Here is a 12,353-nt window from a genome sequence, read left to right as displayed (position 1 = left end):
GTCAGAGGAGAAAGACACTTCCTCCCAGTTAGAGTCTGGGTTTCGTGAAGATGGGACAACTCTGAGAGAAGAGTCAGGGGAGTTGGGCGGCTGTGGGTTAATTTTTCTGCATCCCCACGTGAGATGATCTACACCCTCGCAGGGTGTGTTTCCCAGCCAGGACACTGGGGGGCGCCAGTACATACATTGTCACGCCTGTAGATTTTCCAGAAGTCTCGGAGAATGTTCCAAGGCCTGGAAGAAAAAATTTTAAACCGCACAGTTTGATGATTAAACTAACAGGATGTCAACTTCACTCATTGTTGTCTCTCACATTCCCGCAAAACGTCATTACGTTGGAAAGTGATTTGTGCGTTAGGAGTTTGTTTGCAAGAATTCCTGCGGATGCAAGATACGTAAACGGTGCAGTAATTTTCATGGCACCTAAATAATTTCAAAAACAAAAATGTAAGGATTCTTTCTACTTTTTTTTTTAAAGGAAGAAATACACTGAATGTGAGCGCCTTTGACTGTGTTTACTGTGAGGCAGGGCAGGACCCCCACCAAGAGTACAGTGCCCAGGGATGCCTTTCCCAGCCTCCTGCCTTCACATGTGCTGTTCCTTTGGCCTGAGTCACTGTTCCTTCTTCACTTTGGCCAGCTCACCTCTCATTCATCCTTCATAGCTCAAGTCACTGTCACCCCCTAAGTGAAGCTTTCTCTGACCCCAAATCAGACACACATTATTGTCTCTCTTAGCATCAAGTTCTTATTGCTCGTGTCACAAATGATCATAAATTTATTATTTATGCAATTGTTGGATTTCTGTCTTCTCCGCTCAACTGTGAGCTGGAGCAGGGGCAAGATGCTGTCTTTCTTCAGCTGGTCCAGGGCCTGGCACATAGTAGGTGCTCAGTAACAATGGAAGACATAGAAAGCAAAACTTTGTGGTTACCGGGGTGGGGGTGTGGAGGGATAAATTGGGAATTCCAGATTTGCAGATACAAACTACTATACATAAAATAGATAAACAACAGGGTACTGTATAGCACAGAGAACTATATTCAATACCTTGTAATAGCCTGTAATGGAAAAGAATATGAAAAGGAATATATATTTATGTATAACAGAATCATTACGCTGTACACCAGAAATTAACACAACATTGTAAACTGATTATATTTCAATTAAAAAAAAGAAAATATTAAGAACATGAAAAGATACTCATCCTGATTATTCATTAGGGAAATGCAAGTCAAAACCACAATGAGATAACACTTCACACCCATTAGGGTGGCTGTAATAAAAAAAAGACAGACAACAAGCATTAGTGAGGATATGGAGAAATTAGAACCCTTGTGCACTGTCAGTGGGAATGGAAATTGGTACAACCACTGCGGAAAACAGAATTAAAAATAAAATTACCATACGACCCAGCAATTCCACTTCTGGGTATGTGCCCAAAAGAAATGAAAGCAGTGTCTGAAAGAGATATTTTTATGCCCATGTTCATAGCAGCATTATTTACAATAGCTAAAATGTGGAGGCAACCCAAGAGCTTATGAATAGATAAGCAAAATGTGTTATATACATGCAATGGAATATTATTCAGCCTTAAAAAGGGGATAAATTCTGACCCGTACTACACATGTATGAACCTTGAAGATATTCTACCAAGTGAAATATACCAGTCACAAAAAGACAAATAATGTGTATTTCCACGTATACGAAGTACTTAGAGTTGTCAAAATTATAGAGACATAAAGTAGAATGGTGAGTGTCAGGGACTGGGGGAGTGGGGACTCGGGAGTTGGTGTTTAAGAAGTGTACACTTTCACCACAACAATGTGCAAAACTCTTTCTGGTGGGGTGGAGCCAAGGTGGCAGAATGGAGAGACTCACAGCTCACCTTCTCCCACAAATACACCAAGAATTACATCTACAAACCCATCGAATAGCACAGAACACCTACTGAAATCTGGCAGAGTGTCTCCCATTTTGAAATATAGGAGGATTCTCACAAAACCCAATAAACAACAAGTTTATATTGTATAACACAGGGAACCATATCCAGTATCTTGTAGTAACCTATGGTGAAGAAGAATATGAGAACGAACGTATGTTCCCATGTGACTGAAGTACTGTGCTGCACACCAGAAATTGACACAACATTGTAAAGTGACCGTACTTCAATAAAATATGTAAAAAACTCTTTTTGATAATAAAAAATTGTTATTTCCCTCTATGCAAAAACAAATGAGGTATAGACTTTCTGTTTTACAAGATGAATGAAATATGCAGGTAGATGGTGTTGATGGCTGAACAGCAATGTGAATGTATTTAACTCCACTGATCTGTACACTTAGAAATGGTTTAGATGGTAAATTTTATGTATATTTATGTGTATTTTATGTATTTTTATGTATAAAATATTATGTATGTTTTAACAAAATAAAGATATTTTTAAAAACACAATGGGATACCACTTCACCCCCATTAAGGAGGCAATAATTTAAAAAAAGATAAACAACAGGTATCTGTGAGGGTGAGTAGAAATTGAAACACTTGTGCATTGCTAGTGGGAATGTGAAATGGTGCAGCCACTGTAGAAAACAGTTTGGCAGTTTCTCAAAAAGTTTAGCATAGAACTGCTACATGACCCAGCAATTCTGATCCTAGGGTTGTACCCAAAAGAACTGAAAACAGGGACTCGAACAAATACCTGTAAGCCAATGTTCAGAGCAGCACAATTCATGGTAGCCCAAAGGTGGAAACAACCCAAATGTCCATCAATGGGTGAGTGGATAAGCAAAGTGCGGTCCATTCATACAATGGAATATTACTCGGCCATAAAAAAGGGTTGGAGCATTGGCATGTGCTGCAAAACCTCAAAAATTTTACGTTGAGTGAAAGAAGTCAGTCGCGAAAGGTCACACACTGCATGATTCCATTTACACGAAGTGTCCAGGATAGGTAGGTCCACAGAGAGGGATTAGAGGCTGGTGGAAAGGAAATGGGGAGTGACCCCTAAGGGCTAGGAAGTGTGCTTTCGGGAAGATGAAAATGTTTTGGAGCAAGAGAGAGGTGGGGGGTGCACACACTGTGAATGTGCTAAATGCCACTGGATTGCTCACTTTTAACCCGTTAATTTTGTGTCATGTGAATCTCACCTCAATGAAGACGTTATGTTCACAGGCCATTGCTCCAGCAGTGGGGAGCCCCAGACATGCCCCTCTGTGGTCAGCCAGGTCCCCTAGAGCTGGGGGAATTCCCCTGGGATCAGGCCCCCAAGGAAGTTCCCCCAAAGAGGCCCTGAGTCCCCACGACTCCGAGCTCAGAAAAGCCCAGAACGAGCTGTGGTAGCCTTCCTCCCCAAAGAGACAGGCCAGCAGGGGCGGAGTGTGGTGTGGACAATTAGCAGGTGCCCTAACAAGACACGAGGGACTGAGCCCAAGTTTTGAGGATGGAGGGGTAAATTGGGCTCTGCCGGGTCCTCGTGCTCCCTTCTGTGGGGCCAGAGACCTGCCTCCACGTTGCATGCAGCCCAGGAATCTCTCCCAGCAAAAGCTGTCTCACCTCCTGCCAGACACCGCCAAAGCCAGAGGGGACCCCTTCCATAGGTGAGTGGGGAGAGAGGGAAGCAGACAGAGAGAGAAAACAACAAGCAGGGCAGGGCAGGGGCAGTGGCCTGAGAGTCACCAGCCAGGCCTGCTGTGAGACCTTGGGGAAGTGCTTTTGTTTCCTGAGCCTCAGTTCATTAGTCTGTATACTGAGTACAACTAAAATGGGCAGCGTCCTGTGTGTGTAAACCCTGCTAAGAGGTTCCAGCTTCTGGGTCCTGCATCGCAGAGTTCTGAGAGCTTTGGAACAAGAAAGACTGTGAGATACGGGGGAGTGTTTCTCTCCAATCTCCCTCATCCTACAAATGGAGGTAAGAGTGCCTGTCTCAGGGGACTGAGTAGGAGGGAGCCTGTATAACTCCTCATCATGGTGTCACAGGAAGCATTAAGAAATGTTGGCTATTAGTAGCAGGGCAATAAGGAGCTACTGCAGGATTTTAAGCAAGGGAAAGGTAGGTCGTTTCACCATGGTGGTGGCCATTGTGGAGACTGGACCAAACGAGTAAGACTGGAGCCAGAAAGACCAGAGAAGGGACAGGTTTGAAATCTAAGAGACAAGATTAAGATCTAGTAGGGTGCTGGGAAGGAGAAGAGCGGTAAAGAAGAAGTGAAGGGGTCATGTAAAACTGTCAGGATGCAGCGAGCGGGGCTGAAGGAGACTGCATTGCTGCCCAAATCTCTGGCCAGAGTGACCGAGCAATCATCAGGGTCCCTGCTAAGCTCAGGTACCGAGGAAGAACAAGACTGGGGGTAGATGATTGTTTTTCCGAACCTCCTTGAATGTGCCTCATAGGGCACCTTCAAGATAATTCCCCTGTGGTGAAATGACTGGGGACCCTGTCTTTGTTATCATCTCAGAATTTCTGTCCACACCTTGAGGGATGCCTCGGTGAAGATGTTCAAGAAGTGGTCAACGAATCAACAAGGAAATGAAACAGGGTGGGTGGACTTCCTGGGCAGGGGTAGGAGAGAAACAGAGCACCAGGCAGAGGGATCTGGGGAGAAGGTTGCTCTCCAGGTCCAGAGAACACAAGTCATTAGAGAACAGAGGACTGAGTCGCCACTAGAAGCTGAGCTATAGGAGAGGGTAGGATTTGAGATGGGTCTCGACAGCTGGAGCAAAGTCCTGAGGAAGAGCATTTGAGGCAACAAAAACAGCAAGTCCAAAGGCCCTGAGGTAGAACCAATCTTGGGCTAAGATACCTGGACGGCTGGGGGACAGTCACATGAGTGGAGATGGAGGAGTTCAACAGGAGCTAGACTTTGGAGAATTTGGATTTTTTTTACCTTTTTTTTTTAAGATTCCACATATAAGTGATATCATGCAGTATTTTTCTTTTGCTGTCTGGCTTATTTCACTTAACAATAACACCCTCAAGATCTATCTATTCATGTTGTTGCAAATGGCAGGATTTCCTTCTTTCCCATGGTTGAATAATATTCCCATTATGTGTGTGTGTGTGTGTATATATATATTTATATATATATAAAATGATATATATATAATGTATCAAAGCTCACTGCAACATTCAACAACAATTAACTTGAAATTTGTATTGTTAATTAATTTTACTATTCTTTGGAAGTTCTATAAGGGTATTGTCTGGTTCCTGCCAAATCTTTCTAGATTTTAGCAATGAGACATGTGTACTGCTGCATACTGACTGTATCCTAGCCTTGAATTAGCAATAGGAGGTCGTGGTACTCTTGACATGCAAGAACAGGAAATGTTTTTGAGGACTACTAAGATCTAATGGAGCAGAGAAAGGGGCAGAGTGAGAGGGGTATTTGGGACAAAGAAGGGATTCTTTCAGAGATGGAATAACTTTTGGAATCCTTGCATCTTAGTTTGGATTCTCCCCAGAGCAGGTTCTGAGTCAAGGATCCGAGTACAAATAGTTTATTTGGGAAATAATTTCAGAAGACCCAATGAGTGTTTGAGGAAAGAAGGTGTGGACGAGTAGCTTCCCACTCTCGGCTACTGAGGGGTCATCCTTCTAGGGATCCTTGAGAGAACACACCCCAGAACTGCATTACTCAAGAGTGATGAAGCCAGGGGATTCACCCAACAAGCCTCGTCCCTCGCTGGTCAAAGATCACCCCGAGGTGTCAGTCAGCAGCGCTTCCACATCACTCTGTGTGCAGACTGAGCCTGCTCCTATGACCTGATGAAGCCCTAGGGCATAGAGGTGGAGGTGGTGGAGGTGACAAATGATCAGTGTGCTTGGGAGCTGTCCACCAAGCTGCAGGTGACATCCTGCAAGTGGACTATGGGGAATGAGTGGTGTATTCACTGATGGAAATGATGTAACAAATGGATCGGGGAGGGTATCCTGTTGCAGGAGGGAGTGAGAAGAATTAGTGAATGGCTGAACTAATGAGACGGGATGGGAGCCAGGGTGCAATGGAGGGACTGGTGTTGGCCAGGACCCTGGACAGCTCCCCATTCCCTTTCTGATTGATTCAGGATGGCCTGGGAAGGGGCAAATCTCACCCTGGTCTCAGAGTTCCTGCTCCTGGGCCTCTCAGAGGACCCCAAGCAACAGCAGCTCCTGTTCATACTCTTCCTGAGCATGTACCTGATCACAGGACTGGGGAACCTGCTCATTATACTGGCCATTGCCACCGACGTCCGGCTCCACACACCCATGTACTTCTTCCTGGCCAACCTGGCCTTTGTGGACATTTGCTTCACTTCCACCACCATCCCCAAAATGCTGGCCAACCACATGGCAGGACATAAAGGGATTCCTTATGCCAGCTGCCTGACCCAGATGTTCTTCTTCATCTGGTTCGCCGGCATCGACAGCTTTCTGCTGACTGCTATGGCCTACGACCGCTATGTGGCAATCTGTCACCCTCTGCACTATACCACGTCTGTGACACCTCAGCTCTGTGGCCTCCTGGTGGTGGCATCCTTGACTGCAGGCTTCGGGAATGCCCTGACCCACACGGTATTACTGACCCGCCTCTCATTCTGCACCCACAACCGGGTCCCCCATTTCTTCTGTGACCTCAGCCCTCTGCTGAAGCTGGCTTGTTCTGACACCTTTCTCAACAATGCAATGGTGTACACTGTGGGTGCCCTGACCGTCATCACTCCCTTTGTGGGCATCCTGGCCTCCTACACGCGCATCTTTGCTGCTGTGTTGAGGATCCCGTCCATGAGAGGCAAGCGGAAGGCTTTCTCCACCTGCGGTTCTCATCTCTCTGTGGTGTCCCTGTTCTATGGCACACTCATCGGGGTTTATTTCAGCCCCATGTCCTCCCATACAGCCCAGAAGGACACAGCTGCTGCAGTGATGTACACGGTGGTCACTCCCATGCTGAACCCCTTCATCTACAGTCTGAGGAACAGAGATATGAAGGGCGCCTTGGGGGCCCTTGTCAGCAGAAGGCCAGCTTTTATTTGGTGACCACAGCATTGGAACACCCGAGGGTCCGAATACAGTGCCCACCTGTCCTGGACTTCCCTGGCTAGTCCCCATCTTAGATATTTCCTCCATATCACTCTTGGTTCATTTGTTTATTACTTCATCCTTCCAACAGATAATTATTGAATATCTAATACATTTCACCCTATACTGTTTGCTATTTACTATTTAAACCCTTTTAAGGGTCAGCAGGGAACAGGCAAAACCCCTGACCCTATGGTGTTTATACTACAGCCTGAAGAACACATCATGTGTGAAGGAAGTGCTCTGGAAGCCAGAGAGGCCAGGATTTAAGCCGCACTTTGGGTTAAGGGTCAAGTTAAGCTGCTATAACAAAGAAACCCAAACACAAAAGCTCAAAGGTTATAAGATTTTGCAGACTGAACTCTTGGTTTTTTTCAGTAACGTAGTTTCTTCAAAAAACTTAGCAGACATCTGGTCTAGTTGCTTCTAGTTTGATCCATTGTTAGGAACCACATTCTGTGTTCTTCTCTAGCCAGAGTTTCTGTGTCTATTTACTTGCAGTATTTGCTGCCTTGAACTACCTACATCTTTGTCATTCCCCATTAATGGTCATTTGAAGCAACAGCCTTGGGCAGGAGGCAAGATCCCTATTTATACTGTTTGGGGGGACAGGAAGCTGTTGGCTCTTCCAATCTTCTGATGTGCATGTCTCTGAAAAGTGACCAGTTCTTATGTAAGAGCATCACTTTCTGCAAGGAGCAGCCAACTCACAACGACATCCTAACCTTTCCAATCACTTCTAGGAATGTAGGCTCAGCAGACATATAGTCTACCTTCCAGGTTATCACACGTGGTGATATTGCCTACTGCTGTTCTTTGGCACAACAAGGGTCACCAGCTTTCCAGTCTGCAATATTTGTGTCCTTGCCATCAGGTCCCTAAGTTAAGGCAACTAATTTTTCATTTAAAAAAAATAATTGAGGGGGAAGGCAATTAGGTTTATTTTTATTTATTTATTTAATGGAGGTACTGGGGATCGAACCCAGGACCTCATGCATGCTGAGCATGCACTCTACCACTGAGTTATAGCCTCCCCCTGAATTTTTCATTTTTCTGATGGCAACACCCCACTTCTGACACCAATTTTTGTGTCAGTCAGGATGAAAATCATGCTTGCTTTATCAGTTTCCTAGGGCTTCTGTAACAAAATACCACAAGCCCCATTCTGCACCAGGTCAGAAAGGCAGCAGCAGAGGTGGGACCTAAACAGGCTAAATCCAGGGTCCCTGATGAGACATCTTGGTGACAGGTGGCATCACAGAAAGAGCAAATAGGTACCTAGAACTGCGAAGAGTCTGGGACTTTACTCGCAAGCTGACAAGTTAATCTGCCAGTTTCGTGGATGCTGGCAGGAGACGCCAGACTCTAGGGTCAGAGACAAAGAACTTTATTACACGGCGGGCAGCATGACTTCCATGTGTTTGCTGGTTCCTCCCAAGTCCTACAGGGAAGACGCAGGCGAACCCAGACAGGCGCTGGGAGCACACTGGGTTTGCACCATAGCCGAGTAACTCTGAGAACAAACCTGCTCTAGCTTGGTCTCAGAGGGAAGCATTATCTTTATCATGTGGACAGCAAACAAACCTGCCCTCTGCTCCACAGCAAGAAATTCTATCTATCTTCCAAGGCTGTTTGCTATACAAACATCCTTGAAAAGATAGCCAAAATGAAAACTAGCCACATTCCTGCTTGTGGGTTGTACAGAAATACCTAGGACTCACCGAGAATCATCTCCCAGTAGTAGTAGCTCTCACACCCAATGGGCAATGGCTGCCAACTGGGAAGGTAATTTGGACTAGAAGTCAAGCATATGACCCTGTTCAGAGTATCATACGGCAGTTCAGTGTGTAAACTCTGGAGTCAGACAGCCTGGGTTCAAATCTTGGTTCTGCCATTTTCTGCTGTGTGGCCTTGAGCAAGTTTCTTGACCTTTCTGCGCTCTAGTTTCTCCTGCTGTAAAGTGGGAATAATCACAGCCTCTATCTCATTGGGCTATTGTGAAAATTAATATATGAGCTTAGACATGTGAGCCACTTAGAACAGCACAGGCAGATTGAGGGCCAGGTCAATGTTAATTATAATTATCATGAATCATTATGACAATGCCACAAAGTTTGTGGTCATGCCTGTTTTTCAGCATTTGTGGGAGAGCTCTGTAGCCCACACAGTTCCCCTGGAGTCTGTCTCAGGGAATTTGGGAAGGACACAGAGCCCTTTGCTCCCTCCTCCTGACACTGATGACACTGACTTGCCCCTCCCCCAGTGATTCTTAGGGCAGCAGGGCTGGAACGATGGTGATTTCAGGGTTCCAGGAAATCAGAGACTCCAGTTCAAATCCTGACTTTGGCACGTGCCAGCTGTGCAACTTTGCTGAGCAACTTCCCTGCTGGGGGGACCCCAAGTACACACTGCACAAGGTTCTCAGTAAAGGGTCAATGATTCCCCATCCCCGCTCACCCCCACCCCCAACATGCTGCACATAACCTGCCCAGCACATGCTCTGGGTCATCTTGAGCCAGTGACATTTCAATTATCATTGTTCAATATTCATTTTGATCATCATATTATTATTCAACGAGCAAGATTCCATAGATGCAAGCTGAAAACACCTTGGCTCTTTTCCTCCAGTACTCACTCTAGTCCCTCGGCCCCTCTGCATGCCTCAAACTCCAGGAGAGGTGTTGGGGGGAGGGGCGCCCTCATACCCTCCTCTGTCCTCAGGTCCTTGCAGGCTCATCACCCACCACACTCCCTCCTCCTGTCTCTCAGCACTCAAGCCACGCCCATCTCCTCTCAGCCCCTCCCACCTGTGATTTTCGCATAAGCAACACCTGTTTCTACCACCCCCACCCGCCTTTCAGTTCTCTTTCAGACCTCACCTCGGCTGCCACTTCCTCAGGGAAGACTTCACTGACCCACCCGAAACTAACCAGGTCCCCACACCAAAGGCTTCCTTCTTCCAGCAATTACGTGTGGCGGGGAGGAGGAGGAGGGTCTTTGTCCGGCTGCTGAAGCCGGCAGTGGCCCAAGCAAAGCCGGGCCAAAAGTGCTGACATATCAAAACCCGCAGGAGCCGCCTTCAACCGACGAGGATGGGGATTGGTGGGTAAATATCCCAGCTCCTTCACCCTCAGGTCTTCAAACTCTGAAGGGCGTGCTCTCTGCTGCTCCCTAGAGGTCCCCGGCGGGACTGTGCCCCAGCTGTCCCGAGTGGTAATGGGCTTCACCACGCAGGCTTTACTGGCTTCCTCCCTGTCTCACTTCCCCGTCGCCTACCCGTGTTTCTTTGGATAACCTCCCAAAGAAATTATTTGCTCTCAAATTTTTGTCTTAGTGTCTGCTTCTGGGGGAGCCCAACCGAAGACAGCAGTTTGCCCTATCCTAATAAATCCTGCAATTGTTTGCAGATATTGGTGGTCTCTCTCCACTGGGCTGTCATGTCCAGCACCGGGTCCCCAAAGCCTGCACAGTGCCTGGCATGTCATAGGTGCTCCTTAAGTGACCCTGAGCCTCAGGGCTGTGAAGTGGCCAGATAGCAACGTGGACTCCGCCCCCACCCCCATCCTTGGAAGCCCCCAGTTGGAGAATTACGTTGCAAGAGGGGAGCTCACTTCTTCTGAGCTACATATAGCATCCTTCACCCACCTTACGCCCCAGGCCACACAGCCTGGACAGCTAGGTTAGGGCCCCCAGGGGTCAGGAACCCCAGATGACCCTTCCAGCCCTGGCCGGGACTCCTGGGGTGTTCTTGGGGCAGATACACAGAGAGAACATAATTCCAGTCCTAAGGCTGCAAGGCAGGGGGTACAGCTGGGTTCTAACACCATTCCTAACCCTCTTCTCCTTTCTCTGGCAACAAATTGCACCTCTGGGAGCTCCTCGAGCAAGAGGCCATTCCAGGGACAAGCGTCTACCCTACAAGGCTATGGAGCAAGCCAGCATCTCCTGGGGGAGGGGTCCCTTTCTGGAGCCAGTAGTGTCAGGCCTGGAATTAGCCACAACACCTGTGATGAGGGTGGTCCCAGGGTCTCCCAACGGGAAGTCATGGGTGGAGAGAGCTGACCTCTAATGACTCAGCCTAAGACAATCAGGGGATGGGAGCTGGGGGGCAGGAAGGCATGGTGAGCGTGGTCTTAGGACTTCTATCCAGCTCTGTCCCAGAGTCAGCTGGGCCAGGTGCCAGCTCTATCACTCATAAGCTGGGTGGCCCTGTGTGGGCCACTCTGGGCCTCAGCTTCCTCTTTGATAAAATGAGAATAGAAACATCCCCTACCTCTTAGGCTTCAAAGAGGCTTAAGTGAGATGCTGCAAGTCCGGGGCTCAGCACGGCTTCCCGGGTGTGGTGAGCGCTCAGTGAGCAGTATTCCATGCTCTCTCTAGTGCCCTGTAATCACCACTGACATCCTTGGCAATTACGACAGTCTGCTTTTATCATAAGAGGAACCAGTCTGCATAGCCAGGACGTGGGGTAGGTGTGAGATAAGGGAGGTGGATGGAGAATGGAGTTGTGGAGGGGTCTGGGATGGGACCCCTTGGCTCCTGAACACAAGGAGAAACCAATGTCCTTGGAGCCTGAGAAAGTTTCCAGATTATTCTGTTTGCTGCCATATGGGGACCTCTTTGCCAGTGGTGGTGGGGGAGGGTGTTCTCACCATGATCCCACCGTGATCAAGAAAAGGAAGCTGGCTTAGGGGGCAGTGAAGGAATCAGGAGGTGGCAGAGAGGTGCTGGGAACTCTAAACCTTAGCCTGACCCCCCTACTCCTGCACTCCCCAGCGGCGCTGGCCTCTCCCTCTGCGGCCTTGGGCAGGAAACACAGAAGCCTCACTACCTCTTCTCCATCCCACATAGACGTCTTGATGCTGGGCTGGGAGTCCACAGCTCTATCTAGGAGTCCAGGAAGGCTTCCTGGAGGTGGAGTTGGCAGGGAGGGCATCTGATCTGGGCTTTGAAGAATGAATAGAAGTTTCCGAGTTAGAGATATGTGTTTGTGTGTGAACATGTGTGAGAGAGTGTGCGAGTGTATAGATGGGAATTGTTCATTTTAATTAACAAGGACTTTCTGATCTTCTGGGGGCCACAAATGAGACTGAGGCACAGGCCTGCCCCAAAGCTGCTCGCAGTCGAAAACAGATGATCAAACAATAACAATTGTAATAACGGCTCCCACATTCTGAGCACGTGCAGCTGGGGCTCAGCAGGGGAAAGGCATTCTGTGTTCCTCAGGTGATGGAATGAGTGAATATCTCTTTCTGAAAGCAGCAAGTCCTGCTCCAGGTTGCTGGAGGGAAGGAGT

General features: G+C 47.6%; 1 protein-coding gene across 1 annotated transcript; it reads left to right on the top strand.

Moving 5' to 3' along the window:
- The first annotated feature begins 6,067 nt into the window (after positions 1-6,067).
- On the top strand, positions 6,068-11,034 carry LOC102527008 (olfactory receptor 1f45-like). Its single transcript, XM_031689252.2, has 2 exons — positions 6,068-6,996; positions 10,980-11,034. The coding sequence occupies exons 1-2, from the start codon at positions 6,068-6,070 to the stop codon at positions 11,032-11,034; spliced, it is 984 nt and encodes a 327-aa protein (XP_031545112.2).
- Positions 11,035-12,353: the final 1,319 nt, after the last annotated feature.

This window comes from Vicugna pacos, chromosome 22, assembly GCF_048564905.1.
Source record: "Vicugna pacos chromosome 22, VicPac4, whole genome shotgun sequence".
NCBI classification, from domain to species: Eukaryota; Metazoa; Chordata; class Mammalia; order Artiodactyla; family Camelidae; genus Vicugna; species Vicugna pacos.
This window is presented reverse-complemented; position numbering and strand designations above follow the sequence as displayed.

Excerpts from the sequence above, each read along its gene's own strand:
- LOC102527008 (XM_031689252.2), top strand. The coding sequence starts at position 6,068 with ATGGCCTGGGAAGGGGCAAATCTCACCCTGGTCTCAGAGTTCCTGCTC. Across the intron at positions 6,997-10,979 it reads GGGGCCCTTGTCAGCAGAAG|GCTATGGAGCAAGCCAGCAT; the intron begins GCCAGCTTTTAT and ends CTACCCTACAAG.